At 43.0% G+C, this 20,475-nt stretch overlaps 1 protein-coding gene across 6 annotated transcripts in view; it reads right to left on the reverse strand.

Moving 5' to 3' along the window:
* mecom (MDS1 and EVI1 complex locus) overlaps positions 1 to 20,475 on the reverse strand; it is a 415,467-nt gene that overhangs the window by 63,163 nt on the left and 331,829 nt on the right. For 2 of the 6 annotated variants that reach the window (XM_078410336.1, XM_078410334.1), the window contains exons 3-6: positions 17,723 to 17,825; positions 14,102 to 14,300; positions 12,433 to 12,580; positions 9,955 to 10,111 (exon numbers count right to left, since the gene is read on the reverse strand). In XM_078410336.1, coding sequence (XP_078266462.1) covers positions 9,955 to 10,111; positions 12,433 to 12,580; positions 14,102 to 14,300; positions 17,723 to 17,825 — 607 coding nt within the window. Of the gene's footprint in view, positions 1 to 1,803; positions 1,981 to 9,954; positions 10,112 to 12,432; positions 12,584 to 14,101; positions 14,301 to 17,722; positions 17,826 to 20,475 lie in introns of all 6 variants that reach the window. The other 4 variants (XM_078410337.1, XM_078410338.1, XM_078410335.1 and 1 more) reach the window with 4 other exon arrangements.

Here is a 20,475-nt window from a genome sequence, read left to right on the forward strand (position 1 = left end):
TCAATCACCCAATCTGAACCCAATTGAGCATACATTTTATATGCTAAAGGGAAAACTGAAGACTAGCCCCCAAAACAAGCATTAGCTAAAGATGGCTGCAATAAAGCCCCAGCAGAGCATCATCAGAGAAGACACCCAGCAACTGGTGACTACTTTCATTTACATGACATTGCTGTGTCCCAAACATTATGGTGCCCTGAAATGGGGGGACTATGTATAAACACTGCTGTAATTTCTACATGGTGAAACCAAAATGTATAAAATGGCCTTTATTAAAATCTGACAATGTGCACTTTAACCACATGTGATTTTTTTCTATTACAAATCTCAAATTGTGGAGTACAGAGGCAAATAAATAAATGGTGGGTCTTTGTCTCAAACATTATGGAGGTCACTGTACGTTCACCCTTTGACTATGGGGTTTTTTCCAGCTGTTCTGGTTTATTCCCAAACTCCAAAGCCGTACAGGTTTGTGGGTTAATTTGGATTCTGTAATTGTAAATTGTTCGTAGTGTGTAGGATAGTGAAAGAGTATGGGGTGATCACTGGTGGGCGTGAACTCAGTGCGCCGAAGCTGCCGAAGGCCCTGTTTCTGCACAGTATCCTTAAAGTCTAAAGACTGAATCCTAATTCTAGGTACCCACCAGGGGAATCATCACCCCTATATTTATCCCATCAAAACCCTATTTGGGAATACATTTTTAAACATTATCTGGGGATGAAACTGTTATTTCACTTAATTCACCTGTTATAGAAACCTTACCGATTTAATTCCTATCAAATTATTAAGGGAAATAACGATTATTCGTCTTCCCCAGCTTGCAAATGCCATTGTCTTAGATTTTACACACAAAAAGGAATCAACATACTGTGATGGTAAACGATCATGTTGATGCCCAGTGCTGGCTCACACGTGTAACGTTGGAATAAACGGAGACAACCATTTAACAGGTTTGTTGTGAGCGGTCAATCATAAGTTAAATTTAATACAGGTTTCCTCAGACTTCAGATTTCAGAGTAAAGTCTGGAATCTGAAGAAGTGTCCTGACCCGAAATGTCACCTGTCTATTTCCCTCCACAGACGCTGCCTGCCACACTGACGTTCTTCAGCAGTTTCTTATTCTCTAGAGGAAGCAGTTAGCTGACTGCTCTTATTTCCTTGTGTTTTTGAGAGAACATTAACCACTGAGCCAGCTCAAGATACCTCCATGAGCTTCTGCGTTCGATGATTCTGTCAGTCTGTGGAGGATAGTTGGACTCATGTACAGTCCAGATTGGGAGTGGGGGGCAGGGAGTGCGAAGTAGTTGATGAACAAGTTGGGATATCACGAGTTTGTACCAACAGTCCGTAACTAAGCATATCTATTGGATGCAGTTCCCCCATTTGTCACCTCTCGAGATTGTCAGCCCAGCATTACAGGAACCTTTATTTCACTAGTTTATCTTGGAATAAAGTGATAACTCTTCTGGTCAAATGTTCAAGAATATCTCCTCATTGCACTGACTCAAGTAGTTCTACCTTACTTTTTGGATCAGCAATTGCATGCTTTTGTAAAATGTAAGTGGGATATAATAAAACGTGCCAAGGTGCCTGAAAGCTGAAGGATTCGGAGGATGTGGAGAACAGACAGCAAAGTGGACTTAAGTACAGGGTCAACCAGGATGCTACTGAATGATAGAGCAGAGGCAAATGCCATATGATCTGCTCCTACATTTACTTCTTGTGTTCATTTGCCCCTTCACAGTGGGGTAGCTGTTAGGGCCGCTGCCTCACAGCGCCAGAGACCCAGGTTCAATCCTGACCTTGGGTCCTGTCTGCGTGGAGATCACACTTTCGCCCTGTGGCTCCATAGGTTTCCTCTGGGTGCTCCGGTTTCCTCTCACATCCCAAAGGTGTGTGCGTTGGGGGGTGAATTGGCCACTGTAAGTTTCCCCTAGTGTGGATATGAGTGGTAGAATCCAAGGGGAGCTGATAAAAATCTGGGGAGAATAAAAAATGGGATTATTGTTGGATCAATGTAAATGGGTGGTTGATGGTCAGTGTGGACTCAATGGGCCAAAGGGCCGATTTCTGTGCTGTTTGTCTGTCTAACTCTTCAAATCCTAGCACAATCCGAGAAAGTACATCATGATAATTCCTGATTAGACAAGCTATAAATGATTTGTCAAAATCAATTGAATTAAAATATAATAATATAGCCAGGAATTAGCATATGTGCACAACAAAATGGCTGACATTAAAATCCTCGACATGTTTTGATAACTTTTTCAATATTAGCATGGCAAGTTAGGAATTCACTGAAAGCACAATGGGTGTTCATAGAATAACATAAATGTTATCTTCTTTCTCATCTCCAAACAGTCATTCTTGAATTAAAAGTACGATGCTTAGAAAATGTTCCTATTTATCACATAATACACCAGAAACCTTCTGCACAATCAATTGAACCAAACCACTGTGAAATCATTGTGCCGATCAACACTTTGTAGAAAATATATCTGCAGAAATGATTTACCTCCCCTCTATTAACTCAGGAGTTCAAATGTCAGTTGATAATCCAGAACTGGAACCATCCTTTCAGATGCACTGCCCTTTATTGATGCATTTAATCAATTAAAGGAGTTTGGAGTGTGCTTAAAAAAAAAATCTTGTTATAAAATTTATAAATAACTCAAATAACTCTGCCGTTCTGATTAAGACCTACTAATATCTATATGCATATTATAAATATATAGAGTGGCACAGTGGTGCAGCTGATAAAGCAGCTGCCTCACAGTGCCAAAGACTCGGGTTCAATCCTGACCTAGGGTGGTGTTTATGTGAATTTTGCACATGTTCTCCTTGTAACTGTATGGGTTTTGTCCAGGTGCTCCAGTTTCCTCCCATATTCCATGGATTTACAGGTTTGTAAACATAGAAATAGAAACATAGAAAATAGGTGCAGGAGTAGGCCATTCAGCCCTTCAAGCCAGCACCGTCATTCAATATGATCATGGCTGAGCATCCAAAGTCCTGCTGAGCCGGATGGTCACATCGCACAGTGAACCGGCACAGACCTACTTGAACTTTATACTGTTTTAAAACTGTTTCTAATTTTGTTTCACTGGGTTGTATAAATTTATACTGATTAGCTAATTAATTTATTGCGTCGTATGGAAGGCGCATTCCCAATCTCGTTGTACCCCTGTACAATGACAATAAAGATATATTGTATTGTATTGTATTGTATTGTTCCTGCATTCTCCCCATATCCTTTGATTCCGTTAGCCCTAAGAGCTATATCTAACTCTCTCTTGAAAACATCCGGTGAATTGGCCTCCACTGACTTCTGTGGCAGAGAATTCCACAAATTCACAACTCTCTGGGTGAAAAAGTTTTTCCGCAACTCTCTGGGTGAAAAAGTTTTTCCGCAACTCTCTGGGTGAAAAGGTTTTTCCTCAGTTAGATGGTAGGTTAATTGGCCTCTGTAAAATTGCCCCTAGTGAGTAGGGAACGGATACAAAAGTGGGGTAACATAGAACTAGTGTGAATGGCTGATCGATGCTCAGTGGACTCCTGGGGCCGAATGCCCTGTTTCTATGCTGTCTCATTCAATCAATCAAAAGTGATTTTAAATATATTTTCAAAACAAAGGGAGAACAAAGTAGTTCTGAAGGTTGATTACTATCCTGGTACAGAATCCAGCTATCTTTTAAAATGAGTACTGGGGCAGACTAAGAGGTCAGAATCAAAGTAGGTACAATCTGCACGTAATTGTATACTTGGTACTAATTTTGATATTGCTCACCATCAAAACCCATTTTCTGCCTGCACTATCCCCAGAAAATATAATGGTTTGAGTGACATAAAAAAAAAAAAAGATTCCAATAAAAAACACGATGACTAAGAGGATGGAATTCAGACATTCGCAACATTGGAGAACTCACTGTGCTAATTGATTGCTGCATTTCCTACTTTACAACAATGGCCACAATTCAAAAGAACTCCATGAATTGTAAAATGCTTTGGGGTGGCTCGAGTCCATCAATGGTGCTATATAAAGCATCTATTTTCGTTCAATGAAAACTTCAATAAGCCAAATTGGTTAAAATAAATAATTTAATTTAAAGAGTTTTCCAGGAGCAAGCTAAGCGTGTCAGTGTATTTGTTTCATTTTATAACACACCTGGCGTCCTGTGACCAAATGAAGGGTCTTCTACCTGAAACAGATTTTTGTTTTTCCACTTATGCTGCATGACCCTATTTCTAATTCTAACACTCCTAGGGTGGCACAGTCATGCAACTAGTAGATTTGATGCTTGACAACTCTAGTGAGCCAGGGTTCAATTCTAAGGTAGACACAAAATGCTGGAGTAACTCAGCGGGTCAGGCAGCATCTCAGGAGAGAAGGATTGGGTGACGTTTCGGGTCGAGACCCTTCAGACTGATGTCAGGGGAGGGGGCAGGACAAAGATAGGATGTAGTAGGAGACAGGAAGACAGTGGGAGAACTGGGAAGGGGGATGGGAAAGAGAGGGACAGAGGAACTATCGGAAGTTAGAGTAGTTAATGTTCATACCGCTGGGGTGTAAACTGCCCAAGTGAAATATGAGATGCTGTTCCTCCAATTTGCACTGGGCCTCACTATGACAATGGAGGAGGCCCATGACAGAAAGGTCAGACTGGGAGTGGGAGGGGGAGTTGAAGTGCTGAGCCACCGGGAGATCAGGTTGGTTAATGCGGACTGAGCGAAGGTGTTGAGCGAAACGATCACCGAGCCTGCGTTTGGTCTCGCCGATGTAGAGAAGTTGACATCTGGAACAGCGGATACAATAGATGAGGTTGGAGGAGGTGCAAGGGAACCTCTGCCTCACCTGGAAAGACTATTTGGGTCCTTGAATGGAGTTGAGGGGGGAGGTAAAGGGACAGGTGTTGCATCTCCTGCGGTTGCAGGGGAAAGTACCTGGGGAGGTGTTGGTATGGGTGGGAAGGGACGAATGGACCAGGGGGTTACGGAGGGAACGGTCTCTGCGGAAAGCAGAAAGGGGAGGGGATGGGAAGATGTGGCCAGTAGTGGGATCCCACTACTTCTCATCATTATGTGGAGTTTGCACATTCTTCCCTGCATTGGCTTCCTCTGGCTGCCCTGGCTCCCTAACACATCCCCAAGATACGAGGATCGGTAATTCATAATAAGTCATAGGAGCAGACTCCTGACTTATTCAGGATAAGTCCCATTTGGTCCATCGAGTCTACTCCGCTATTCAATCATGGCTGATCTACCTTTCTCTCTCAACTCCATTCTCCTGCCTTCTCCCCATTACCCTTGACCCCCTTACTAATCAAGAATCTGTCAATCTACGCCTTAAAAACACCTAATGACTTGGCCTCCACAGCCGTCTGTGGCAATGAATTCAACAGATTCACCACCCTCTGACTGAAGAAATTCCTCCTCACCTTTCTAAGGTGCAACCACTGTAAATCACCCCCTGGTTGTGTAGATAAGTGGCAGAACCTGGTGGAGCAAGGGGAGGGTGGAAACTGATGGAAATATGTGGAGAATGAGGAATTGGATGGCTGATAATGGGATTGCAAGCATCCACTTGCTTTAATCCATGGGGATGCTTGATGGTCTACACAGACTTGGTGGGCCGAAGGGCCAGTTTCCATGTTATCTCTCTGCATTGTGGACCCAATGGCGGGTTAATTAACACCAGGCAATCCCAATATCAGCTGTTCAATTCCTCACATTATGAGGGTCAACTGGTAAACGGCAACACATTGAAAAGATAGCTTCGCTTTTGTGATCAGGAAAGGTGGCCTGCCTTAGTTAATTATTTTTCAAAGCTGAATCGCAAACATTAAAAAATAATCAGGAATTCAAAGCAATTCTAAAAATAATTTCCCTTTGCTCTGTGCTGTGCATTTTGGCAACTCGGACATTTCAGTGTCTATCAAACTCCCCAGAGTGCAGACAATGCGTGGTTTGCCAGAGCCACATGTGGCGATAATATAGGAAAGCTAGCAGCACTCAGCTCCGTGCAGTCTTTCAGTTTCACACTTCATTGTTTCAGCCGAGCTTCTCCCCTTTTACCTCCCCTCTCTAATTTCTAAATGTTCCAGGCATTACCACCTGACAAGCTTTTCATCACTTCAAATGCTGTGAGCACACCACAAACCACAAACCACTTTGTAGTATCAGGTCCATCTGATGCCAGTGGGCTTTGTGAAGTAATTTTCGGAGAACACAGTAATTAGGCAGTACTCAGGGGCTGCATATTTGTTGCTTATTAAAACAAATTAAGTTCTATTTTGAATTCGTTTGGCCCGTTCATCCATGTGGTTTCCATTCAGTGGCTTTACCTTTTTTTTCCAACAAGCTAATAATTACTTTTTTTGTTTTATTATAGTTAAGGATTTTTTTTTCTCTTTAGCTAAGGCAGGATGCAGTAATAAGAGCCAGTTGGTGAAAACAGGCCCAGCAGAGGGATATACTGAGTGTGCGTGTGTGGGCCTTTTAAATAAATGACTACGGATGAAGTTGAAGGGAGCAGGTAATACAATACAATTCTTGAACAATATAACTCCACTCTGTACAGCTGGATTGCCAGACAATTTGTAAGATCATTACTTGGCAGTGAACAAATAAAAATCAATTGTGATATCACTTGATCGCTTTACGGTGCAAACAAAAGGTGATTAACTCGGGTTTCATCTCTTGAAGGTGCAAAAATGGGATCAAATCCTCCAAAAGATGCAATCATTTGTTGCCGAGGTTCCTACCAAACTCAGAATCCAATAATTAGCGGGCAATAAGACCTGAGAGTGAATGTTGCCCAAGCTGGTTTAATGTCCATTTCCTAGGCCTTAACCAGCACAGTGGATGGACGGATCACCCACGTTTTACTGCAGGCCCACAATCTTCACAAACGACCTGGGTTTCAATTCTGGTTTCTGTCAGGTTAGCTGATCTGAGGGCGGGTAATAACAGGACCATTACATCTGGTTTCACTGCTCCTTTGAAATTAAGGGCAGAAGAAAATAAAATTCCAGATTTGTATTGGAAAGCATACGTGTGAATATCAGGTGAAGGTCGGATCGGATTATATTATTCTATGCAATAAAAAAAAACTCTAAATTCTCAACAGATGCCCTTAAGTCTTGAGTAGTTAATTAAATGGAGGTGGTACAGAAATGTACTGAAGTATGTGCCCATGGTTTTAGAGGATAAATTACGTATATTGGGAAGCAAATGAATTTCCGAACAGCAAACTGCTTAGTAAATGAAACCTGTGCGAGTTAAACAAAATTATACAATCCAAAAAGGTGAACGATTGAAGAGAAACTATTACGTGACTGATAAGGTTTACGAGCTGCCGGGCTGGTTTGGCCTGATCTCCATGTTGGGCCTTGATGTGACTCCACTAATCAGATTACAATTGGCTTCAAGCTATTATCCAAGTTCACACAGTCCTCTCAGCTACCCAGAGCAGAACTCGGCCAGAAATAGATGTGAAAAAGCTCCTTTTACCTCACGGGACGCTGTGCAGGGTCTGAGAATTCCAGCGTGCACACCATGTACAACAGGCAACCAACCATAATTCTGACTCATGTGGTTCTTGCAGTAACATGATCAGAGAACCTGTGCCCAGCAGGCAGTCAGTTAAGCTAATTATATTGTTGTAATAGCAAGAGATGGACAGATAAGAGAAGTGTAAGTTTGCACAGGTGCAGTGACAATTCATAACTCACACTGAGGGGACATACAATTGTTTGTTTTGCATAATCTCTTCGGCAGTGACAGTACCAGGCACTGCTGGTGTGCACAAAGTTGCTCCAATGCAAGAAAAACATCCTACACTTTTCACAAGACACATGGGGAAAATGTTGAGCTGAAAATGGAGATTAGGAGATTAGATGGATACTTGGTCACAGAGAGAGCACCTTTAATAAGAACAAAGGAGTAGAAACAGACGGAAAACCAAATAAGTTTGGAGAGCTTCCAATGTAGGAACTCATAAACATGGACATGGACACCAGCAGTGAAAAAGATTGGGGGAAGGGAGGAAATTTGTACAGGTGTCAGGGGTTACGGGGAGAAAGCAGGAGAATGGGGTTGAGAGGGAAAGATAGATCAGCCATGATTGAAAGGCAGAGTAGACTTGATGGGCCAAATGGCCTAATTCCGCTCCTATAACTTAAGAACATGAGATGGGGTGCAAACACAAATTTCTAGAGCCAGAGGAACAGTCAGTATTTGGAAGAAAGATTCAATTGGATTGGGAACATCATTTGGTAGGGAAGGATATGGAAAGACTTAAACCGAGGGAAAGAATACGGGTAGTGGCAGGTCAGCAAAGAATAGTATGGGGGAGGCTTGGCTTGGTCTGGGTTAGGATGTAGCACTTTTTCTAAATGATGCTAATGGCTGGCGAAAGATGGAATGCCAGCCCAGATGTCTTGGAACATTCAGGGGACTACCAATTCTGGATAAGTGGATGGGTTGGATGAGATGGCGGTGGATGGTTTACAACCTGACACTGTAGATCTGCACCACTGAGGTCATGTGGGGGTCAAAGGTGTAGTGCACAATAAAAAAAAGCACATGTGATTGAAATAGGTATGTTCAGCCCAAGATAATGGCTCAGCAGTAGGATGAAATCGATGGTTAGGGAATTCTGTGGAGAGGCCATAGACATTATCCAAGTAAAGTTATAGCAGCAAGTGGCAGAGCTCTTAAAACGTGCTCTGGCATTGGACAAAGGAAAGACACAAAATGCTGGAGTAACTCAGTGGGTCAGGCAGCATCTCTGGAGAAAAGGGATTGGTGACGTTTCAGGTCGAGACCCTTCTTCAGACTGAGATTCAGGGGAGAGGTGAAACTAGAGGTATGAAAAGGCACAGAACCTATCAGATCTAGCACCGATGACCAAGGGAAGGTGTAGGTCATTTGCCAAGATGCCAGCTTATCTTCTTCCTCAGCACATTCCCCCAAACCCATGATCTCCCCATTGATTCCAAAGATTTGTCTGTCCCAGCATTGAATACATTTCACAGAAGAGTCTACACAGCCTCCTTGAGATTGGTGGGTTGGAAAATTTCAAAAATACTCATTTTTTATAATATTCCACCTGACCTCAGTCCTCTATACCCGACATCTTATCCTGAGATTGCATCACCTACTGTGGACTCTCTGGTCAAAGAAACAAAACTCTCAACACATCCCCCATCAAGCTTTTCCAGAAAGTTACACTTCAGTGACATACTCCTCATTCATTTCAACACGAGAAAATTTAGGCCTATCCTACCTAATATTTACCCCAAGGATAGTCTTCTTATCCCTGCAATCTGTACAAAATAAACCTTAACTGCACAGCATCAATAGCAAATATATTATTCTGCAGATACAGAGACCAGAACAGCACATATTATTCCAGGCATGGTCTTCCTAAGATCATCCACAGGTGTAGTAACACATTATTATGTATAAGCTTCTGGCTTACCAATACCTAAAGTGAGAACATCAACAGTCTACCCCAGAAAAGCAGAGAACAGGGCTATAAAGCTCTGTCAATAAAATGCAGAGAGCATCTTTAATCTTTTCATGACGAGTTTCTGAGATCCTTATGCACAAAGAACTACATCTAAGCTTTTGTTTTAACCTAGGAACACGAGCACCATCAAAACCCCCCACTGCTGGTTTAGGGTGCAATCAAACCAAGCTTCCACTGACGGAAGAGAAACTCCATCATTTTGTGTCTATTTCCACCGATGGAAGCACTATGAAGCCCATTTGCAGATGACATTGCGTTGATGGCCCATTGAGCTGCTGGCTTGCCAGAGTATCAGCAACAACAATTCAAAGCAATGGATGAAGTGACCACGCACAAGTCCTCATGCACGCTCCTATTCTTACATTCTGTGGTGAAGTCACTGCGAACCTAGCTAAAGATGAGAACCAACAGGGAGACTCACAGATGAATGGCTTGACGCTGCTGTGGATGTGCTTGTGCTGCTTGAGACCCGAAGAAGTGGCAAATGTCTTTCCGCATTCCGGGCAGGCATGGGCCCGAGCACCGACGTGCTGTGAGCGAATGTGTCTCTGCAGATTGCTGGGGTCTGTGAAAACCTGCTGGGAAATAGCAAAGAAATCTGATGCAGGGAGATGAAATATGGAATATCAAGGTACAATCTTTCAACCAAATGCATAGGCCAGTTTCTCTAAAGAGTACTTTATCTTACCTTTAACTTGACTTAAGCTTCGACCTGTATTTAGTTTTCCTGTCTATTGTTTGACATATACGATGGCTCCAAGAATGTTTTTCACTGAGGCACATATCAATTAATCTCAGCCTTTATCTAAGTAATCACCAAAGGAATCCAATTCGAACTATAAAGGCTAACTGAAAATATTTCAATTTTATACACTGTAACTCCTAGTCCATCTTTGTCTGAGGGTTAATACCACACTTCGAGGACGTTAAGCTACAACCTACATGTCTATGATTTTACACCGTTGGCCACTGTCCCCAACTGGGAGAACAGAATTTTTTATCTTACAATGTCTTCTTTGATCCAACGGCCACTGCAACTAATGGAGTTGGCAGGATCTGGGAGAATCTCATACTTTGAGTCCCAATTTGCCCAAGTTCAGTCCTTCCTCCTCAACAGCAGAAGTATAAGCACCAAGTGGCCCAAACAGCATCTAGCTCAACTCATTGAAAAAAAATCCTGGTACTTAAAAGAAATAGTGTGTATTTCAAAAGAAAACCAACCAATACAGGTAGCAACTACAATTGTTCAAATTTGAATTTTATACTGCATAAAAATTAAAATTTGGACAGTCGTCGTGGAATTGGTGATGGTTTAGTTTAGTTTACTGTCGCGTGTACCGAGGTACAGTGAAAAGCTTTAGGTGCATGTTAACCAGTCAACGGAAAGACAATACATGATTACTGTTGAGCCATCCACAGTTTAGAGATACATGATAAAGGGGATAACGTTTAGTGCAAGGTAAAGTCCAATAAAGTCCGATTAAAGATCGTCCGAGGGTCTCCAATGAGGTAGATGATAGCCCATGACTGCTCCCTAACGGCATGGTGGCAAAGCGGTAGAGTTGCTGCCTTACAGCGCTTGCAGTGTCAGAGACCATGGTTCAATCCCAACTGCTGGTTCCAGCTGTACGGAGTTTGTCCGTTCTCCCCGTGACCACATGGGTTTTCGCCGAGATCTTCGGGCTCCTCCCACACTCCAAAGAAGTATAGGTTTGTTGATTAATGGGATGGTATAAGTGTAAATCGTCCCAAGTGTGTGTAGGATAGTATTACGGTACGGCACGGTAGCGCAGCGGTAGAGTTGCTGCTTTACAGCGAATGCAGCGCCGGAGACTCAGGTTCGATCCTGACTACGGGTGCTGCACTGTAAGGAGTTTGTACGTTCTCCCCGTGACCTGCGTGGGTTTTCTCCGAGATCTTCGGTTTCCTCCCACACTCCAAAGACGTACAGGTATGTAGGTTAATTGGCTGGGTAAATGTAAAAATTGTCCCTAGTGGGTGTAGGATAGTGTTAATGTACGGGGATCACTGGGCGGCACGGACTTGGTGGGCCGAAAAGGCCTGTTTCCGGCTGTATATATATGATGATATGATATGATGAATGTGCGGGGGTCGCTGATCGGTGGGCCGAAGGGCCTGTTTCTGCACTATCTCCAAACTAAACTAAACTAATTGTTGGCAGTCAGTAGCCAACCAATCTCTCATTCTGTGGACTTCAATGAAAATAAAAACGAGAAGAAAGATGTAATGTGCTGAGTTTATGTGCTTGTGATGCTGCTAAAGCACGACTTTTAAAATGTTGCTGGACCTCACTAGAATTGTCCTCATGACAATAAACTCAACTTGACTTGACTCCCTGATTTACACTCACTACCAAAGGTAAACTACTCTTTGGTTGACTTGGTATTGAAAGCTGTCTTTTAGCAAAATAATCTAATCTTCATTTTAGAGGTACGGTACGGTAGCGCAGCGGTAGAGTTGCTGCTTTACAGCGAATGCAGCGCCGGAGACTCAGGTTCGATCCTGACTACGGGTGCTGCACTGTAAGGAGTTTGTACGTTCTCCCCGTGACCTGCGTGGGTTTTCTCCGAGAGCTTCGGTTTCCTCCCACACTCCAAAGACGTACAGGTTTGTAGGTTAATTGGCTGGGTAAATGTAAAAATTGTCCCTAGTGGGTGTAGGATAGTGTTAATGTGCGGGGATCGCTGGGCGGCACGGACTTGGAGGGCCGAAAAGGCCTGTTTCCAGCTGTATATATATGATATGATATGATACTTTCACCATTTTACAAAACATTATAAATGGATTCTGAAAAGTCATACTTTTAATAATGTTAGAGTCCCCCTTGTCTTGCCTGGTTACGATTGAAAATAAAAGGAATTGGAACTCTTCACCATACCTTGGAGCAGTTTTCACATTCATAGTGCTTGCCACTGTCGTGGGACATCTGGTGACGAATAAGGTTCGACTTCCAGTTGAAGGCTTTGGGGCATTGGTCACACTTGTATTCTCTCTCCTCTGTATGCGTCAGCAGGTGTCTGTCCAGGCTGCTGGATCAGTAAGAGAGAACACATTACTCCCATTCTCTCCTGTCCCATTCTCTCCTGTACTTGGACGCACAAAGCCTCATATGGGACCCTACACGACTTTCAGCTCATCATCATTCCCAGACGAAAGCGAGAGTGGCATCCCCAACAAAATGGCCGAGGCTCTATTGCTCTCTGCTCAATCTTCTACACTTTTGTATTCCTAACAAACACTACTAAACAAAAAAGAAAGAAATGTAATTCATGCAAAGGGTAGTGGGTGAATGGAATGAGCTGCCGGAGGAGGTAGTTGAGGCAGGGACTATCCCAAAGTATAAGAAGCAATTGGACAGGTACATGGATGGGAAGGGTTTGAAGGGATATGGGCCAAATGCAGGCAGGTGGGACATGTTGGTCAGTGGGGCAAGTTGGGCCGAAGGGCCTGTTTCCAAACTGCATGACTCATTCTCACAGTGTCAACTCTCCTGAGAATAGTAGCACGAGCTAGAATTGCCCCTCTGACCAGACCCCACCTGCTTCCAATCTATCAGCAGGCACTGATCCTGCTCATGATCACACTTATTGACTGACAAGTTAAAAGGTGAAACAACTAACTTCACATTCCTCCAGCTCAAAGTTTGCAGGCAGAACAGAAAATGGATTGTTTTGGCTCAGGGGCAGTAGAGAAAAGGCTCAAAAGGTAAATAAGGAAAGGCCAGGTCTGGATTTAATGTCGAGCAGCCGGCAACACTGAGCTTGCTGTCAAAATTAGTGGCAACATTGCAGAACAGAAAACTTACTCCACACATTTACCAGCAATCGATGAAGTGATTGACAAAAAAACATACTTCAAAGTCATAAAATGATTCATATTAATTATGCTACAAATATTAATGAATAAAACACCAATTTCACTGGTGATGTTTAAAGTTGACAATTTATCTATTTTCATCGGACTCTTGCCCTTTCATCTTGTTTGTTTGACACATATGCCATCGGCAAATGGGATAATCCCAAAGTACAGCTTTTGTTTTAAGGATAAAAATTCCAGCGTTCTTTCCTTTCCTGCACATTTTACTCATAACACCTGCAACAAGATAGGTCTTTGCGGCTTTTCTTTTGTCAAACGTTGTGGAGAGACAATTACATTTGTTCAGGTCACCTGGGGGACAGAGCTTAGTTACAGGATTGCATTGAGGCAAACGACTTATCCCCATTGGCCTATTGGAATCAGGAAGTGCAGCACATCGATCCAGCCTACAGAGGAAGTAGGATGTACAATGTACACAGTTTGTACGTTCTCCCCGTGACCTGCGTGGTTTTTCTCCGAGGTCTTCGTTTTCCTCCCACGCTCCAAAGGCATACAGGTTTGTAGGGTGTAAATGTAAATTGTAAAACGTAAAATGTAAATGTAAATTGTCCCTAGTGTGTGTGGGATAGTGTGTGGGAATCGCTGGTCGGCGTGGACTTGGCGGGCCAGAGATTCCATGCGGTATCTCTGAACTAAACTAAACAGGACCTGCAGTGAACTGCCGCACTCACCTCTGAGCATCTGGGTAGACTCCTTCACAGTCCTTACACTCGTGAGGTTCATCTTCTCCATTCAGTTTTGGTTTGAAATCTTCGTCTACCATGGAGAATGCGGTGGGGGAACCGCTGCAGGTAAACTTCTGGTGGTCGAGGAGCTCTGCTTTGCACTCGAACAGCTTATTGCACTCATCACAGCGACATTCGTGCTCCTCTGCAGTAATGAAACAGCCCTTCATTATCTTGCAACCACACTCAACTGAACTTTAAGACTTAATACTGCCAATTAATTGTTATCAGTGCTAAATGTGTTAAAGTCCACTGTCAGGAGAGCCAATTAATGACACCACATGACACAGATTTTATATGGCATTAGTCAATAATCAGTTACAGATGGCCTTTGAATAATAATGGATATCAGAATGGCACAGTTCATGGTTTACCCAACCATCCCAGGTCTCCAGGTTCAGTTTATTGTCAAAAGCAACCATTTGTCTTTTTACTTTCACACATCAAAGTCTTGAGCAGTAAATGATGAATGCTTTCAATTTAAAAGATTCTTTATCGTGATTCTAATATTGAGCCCCGTATAAAAGGAATAAGCAATTTTGGGATGGATTGATCCATAATCAAGACAGAACATGCTTCCGTTAGTGCCTACATATAGTTTGAACGCACTTTTGTCAAAAGGGCCAACAACACAAAAAACAGTAACAAGGTAGACATGTTCAGTGTGGGAAGAAATACTGAAATGCTTGTACCACATGCAGTGGAAACACATCAAAGTGCCTCACAGGGCTGCTGAATGTATTAACACACCCAAGAAAACCAGTGAAGGCTTACTGTGTCTCAGCTATACTCTTCAATGCTCTCCAACCATACATTTTCAGGTAAATCTATCACATCAGATGGATTCTCTTGGCAATGGCTTCATCTTCTCCCCAGATGTTAATCTCAAGTTAGCATTGGTACATTCAATGACCCAACTCAAGCCATTCCTTTAACATCTGCAAGCTTCTTCCTTAAATCTTGGAAGCTACAGGAGCACTGGATGGATCTGCCAGCCCAGCCCTGCACTGCAAAGTAGAAATCTCCGCTGGAAATGACAGGCTTTCTTTACAATTTAAATTCGAGTTTTTCTTTGACCCTCGCATTCTCAATGACAAGTGGATCAAAGATTTAAAAAAAGAAAAGGCAGGAGTTGACCATACAACCCTTGAACCTGCTCCTTCATTCAGTAAGACGGCACGGCGACAGAGTGGCGCAGCAGTCGTGTTGCTGCCTTACGGTGCCAGAGACACCGGTTCGATCCTGACTACAGGGGCTTGTCTGGACGGAGTTTGTACGTTCCCCCCGTGACCCGTGTGGGTTTTCTCCGAGATCTCTGGTTTCCTCCCACACTCCAAAGATGCACAGGTTTGTAGGTAAATTGGCCTGGTATCATTGTAAAGTGCCTCTAGTGTGTGTAGGATAGTGTTAGTGTGCGGGGATCGCTGGTCGGAGTGGACTCATTGGCCTGTTTCCATGCTGTATCTCTAAATTGAAAGACCATGGCTGATCATTCACCTTATCCATTTTTCCACCTTTGAATCTCTTTTCCTTCAATTCCGTTAGTGCTCATCAATCTCAATCAAAATCAATCCCTGGGATGGCAGGACTTTCATATGAAGAAAGACTGGATAGACTAGGCTTATACTTGCTGGAATTTAGAAGACTGAGGGGGGATCTTATTGAAACATATAAAATTCTTAAGGGGTTGGAGAGGCTAGATGCGGGAAGATTGTTCCCGATGTTGGGGAAATCCAGAACCAGGGGTCACAGCTTAAGGATAAGGGGAAAGTCTTTTAGGACCGAGATGAGAAAACATTTCTTCACACAGAGAGTGTTGAGTCTGTGGAATTCTCTGCCACAGAAGGTAGTTGAGGCCAGTTCATTGGCTATATTTAAGAGGGAGTTAGATTTGGCCCTTGTGGCTAAAGGGATCAGGGGGTATGGAGAGAAGGCAGGTACAGGTTACTGAGCTGGAAGGGCCAGGCTCGAAGGGCCGAATGGCCTACTCCTGCACCTATTTTCTATGTAATCACATGTGCTCAATCACAGAACATCCACAGCATTGGTGGTAGAGAATTCCTAGGATTTACCACCTTGCGTAAAGAAAATTGTCCTTGACTCAGTACTAAATGGTCAACTCCTTATTCTGAAATGTGCATTATTTATACTGCATATGCCTGGTTTCGGATCCAACATCTCTTTAGGGAAGAGAGCCAATTATTCTGAGCAATGTCCCAACAAACTGTGTGTACCACCTATCCATTGTCTTTCAGTGATAAATTACTCACATTTTCTTTGTCAAGACATGATTTTAAACAGATTTGGGGGTGAGGTACTGTAAGTAGTTACAAATATGTGTACTTTATTGCAGGAATTTTTTTTTTGTTGTTCTTTCATGGTCACCCTGCTTTTTCTTTCAAAGGGAAGTTCCAAAGACATTTTCTTACACAATAAGAAATTAATTTGACCCACTTCAAGAAAAAAGAACATCTAATAAGAAAACATAGACTTCATAAGGTAACAATGGGAAGGAAGTCAATTTATTACACACAGCTACTTACAAAACAGCCATTCACTGCCAGGATCAATGGCTTATGGCCCTTAATATCTCCAAGAATGTTTCTTATGAAGAAGCGAAATAGACCAACTGAGTGCATTGTGTCAGCAATGTATTCAAACTGCCAAACGCTTGATAATTAATCTTCTGTTTACATCCATGGTGTACAGGGTATTTAGAATGCAACATCAGGCTCAAGAGTAATATTTTAATCCAACTGCATGCAACATCAAAAGGGACAAGCATTCCTGGCTACTGGGAGAACAAAGAAGGAAAGTGGCTACAACTGGCAGCAACACAGCACTTTTTCCACGCAACCAGGATCACACTACCGAGGACAACATGTTCTGCCATAGCTGTGTCGAGACCTCACACCCCTGCATCAATACGGATGAGTAAGTCTCAACTCCAAGACAGAGGCTCCCCTCCCTTTCACCAATTCAAACGCCTCCATATCACTAGGACTTCTCTGCATCTCATCCCAGCTTCGGATTGCAATAAATAGTTTGATTCTGCTCACAAGGTATATATAACTAGTACCGATACAAACAAAAGCATACAGAATAAGAGGTTAACCCTGGAAAAATACCCAAAACCCATGAAAACAAATGGACATCAACAAAGCAGCGTTTAACTTCAGTGTAGTTCAACCTTCTCTGAACAAGAACTGAAGATAATGCATTAATAAAATGCTTTATTTGAACTTTCCAATGTAGAAACAAGACCCATATGGGAGCCATTTGCTCCAAATTCACGGTGGCCACAGTGTTCCTGCAATCAGGGAAACTTGTCACCTTTACCTTGGTCTAAGGTCATGAAATTAGCATGTTTTGTAAACTACTTCCACGTTTTTTTAACTATACAATGAGAACTCTTCTCAATGACCAGCATCTCTAAACAGGACGGTGGGGGGGAGGGGGGGGGGGGGGGGGAATGACACGAGCAAGTCAGGAGACAGGCTTCGGCCCCACAGAATATAGCTGCACTGGCAGTGGAGTGGGGCATTCAATAATGCCACAGTTACTCACCATGTATCTCTGGAGCCATAGTTTCTTGTGGGTAGCCTCCACTCTTCATGAACACCAAGAGCTCCTCCCCTGGGCTAACGTCTCGGATAATTCTGTAAAAAATCTGAATAACAGAAAAGACAGGTTGCACTAAGTATAATAAGAAAATAGCGACGTGACTAGCTGGAGGGGAGAGTAACGCACGTCAGCCATGGCTCTGGCAGTGTACTCATCACCTTTACCCAGCCTGGCTACGGGAGCCCGCCACTCAGGGGCAAAGTCCCCTTGAGGCCCCCGACCCTGCACATCAACCCTCCCCCCCCTCCGAGTTCCAATTCTGCAGATATCACGACAATAGTTTTAGTTTTATGGGAGGCAGATTCACAAGGTCAGAGTTGCATCTGGGCGGCAAGTTGAAAATCCATCTTACGAAAACAACCGAAAACAATTCAGAAGCAGAATAGCGCAATGTCAAAGTGCTCTTGGCTTATGTGGATAGAGCGGGATGCTGAGCTGGCAATGGGATTAGTGATGCATACGCTCAGAGAGATGTGTTCTGGAGTGTGGAATCAGCACTATCTCCTCAACTAACACCACCATACAGCTGTTTCAGGCATTGAGACCCATTGCAAATTAAATATACACAGAACTTAACACAATCTCATGCAATAGAAGCAGACACAATTACAACTTTCATGAGACATTTGGACAGATATATGAATAGGAAGCATTTAGAAGTATATGGGTCAAATGCAGCAATATGGAACTAGCCTAGAATGCCAACTTGGTTGGCATTGGCAATGTGGGCCGAAGGGCCTGTTTCCTTGCTGCATAATTCTTTGACTCTATAAGTTAGAGGGTAACGAAAGAGGTTTTAATGTTCTGAAAGAACGGGATGGAAGATGGAAATGGATAGTTTTTTTCATCAGTGCAAGATTCCTGTGAGAAATGGATAAACGTTGTCACTTGGAGAGCTATGAGGTTCTGGAATTCATTTAAGGGGTCAATGGTCAGGCCACAAACTGTATCAAGATCAGATAGGGTAGCGTGGATGCAGGAAAATAAGTTGAAGGACCTGGAACAAAGTGTGTAGGTGCGATTAGAACTGTTTGCTCACAATGACATGGTCTGGTTAATACAAGTGGCAAGTTTTCATGCTGTGTACTGCAATATGACTGAAATATCACTAAAAGTAAATGATTATTTGGCAGGCATCAGACTTTTGACATATTATAGATATACTACAGTGAAGGTTGGCTTTGTTCCTCAATCAGTTTAAATACCACACCTGGACGCTAGTTATTTGGCTGACTCCTGATCTCCCTGATCATACAAGGCCTTAGACATACTCTCATTCCCAGACAGCCCCAAGAGTCCATTGGAAAAGTAGAAGGCTTGGGTGTAGGCCATAGTGCAGCATTTCTTATGTTGACTTGCGAGAGAGGGACAGGGTTGGGACTTCCCAAGTCAGAGGCTGCTGCTGTGCACTGGAGTAAGTTAATGACTGGGGTAGCTACACATCCTGAATGGGATATCCAGCCAGAAACTTATATTTGTGAATGCTTCAAACAAGGATCAAGATATGAAGGTGTCAGCTCCCTCTTCCAAGTGCAGCATGGTGAGGTGTGAGCGCAGGTTGTTTTATCCTAATGTCTTATCATTGGATGTGTATTGATTGAATAATAGGGCGCGGAAACAGGCCCTCTGGGCCAACGACTCCATGCAGACCATTATTCAATTGAGTTTATTGTCACGTGTACCGAGGTACAGTGAAAGGCTTTTGTTGCGTGCTAACCAGCCAGCAGAAAGACAATACATAATTACAATCAAACCATTTACAGTGTATAGATACATGATAAGGGAATAACGTTTAGATAAGGGAATGACGTTTATGTCATTCGTGGTTATGTAAGCACTAGTTCTATGTTATCTCACTTTCACATCCACTTCCTACGCACTAGGGGCAATTTACAGAGGCCAATTAACTTACAAACCCGCATGTCAGTGAGATGTGAGAGGAAACTGGAGCACCCAGAGGAAACCCACATGGCCACAAGGAGAACATGCAAACTACACACAGACAGCGCCTGAGGTCACGATCGAACCACAGTCTCTGGTGCTGTGAGGCAGCAGCTCTACCTGATGCACCACTGACGCTAAATGCTCTGGGCTATAAGCTAAACAGTCTCTGCACCCTGCAACCCATTACTTCCCCACACCGCCGATGCTGTTCGCACACCACAGTTCCCAATGCCTTCTCCCTAAATAATACATTTCATAAGCCGCTGCGTTGGAATCATTTAATCCTGTGCCAGCAGTTCATTCCCAATAAAGATAACGAAGGATTTCAGCCCGGAATTTCCACCCAACTTTTACTTTAGTGACTAGGTTGGCTTTGAGTGTCTAATAAAAAAAGTGTTACAATAAATCTTATTCTACTCATTTTGTTCTTAAGTGTGTAAAAGTGAAGCCGCTTGTATCAAAAGTGTTATAATATAAATAACAAAAAAGCAGAAAAAATATTTCTGCAAGCAAAGCACAAATCTGAGGCAATCTAGGTACTTTACCATTGTTAAAGTTCGATTCTAATAGACAGACAACAATACCATAAAGTGGTAAAACATTAGAGTCTTTATTACGCCAGCGGGAGTGGGAGAGCTGCATCTAGTATGCTCGCATACTAGCAGTCACTCGAAGACCCCACTCCCTTACAGAGTGTTTCAGCAACCTTTTTATGCACCAAATACAACGGGTTTTTAGAAGTGATAACAGAA

This window comes from Rhinoraja longicauda, chromosome 13 (assembly GCF_053455715.1).
Source record: "Rhinoraja longicauda isolate Sanriku21f chromosome 13, sRhiLon1.1, whole genome shotgun sequence".
In the NCBI taxonomy this organism is placed as follows: Eukaryota; Metazoa; Chordata; class Chondrichthyes; order Rajiformes; family Arhynchobatidae; genus Rhinoraja; species Rhinoraja longicauda.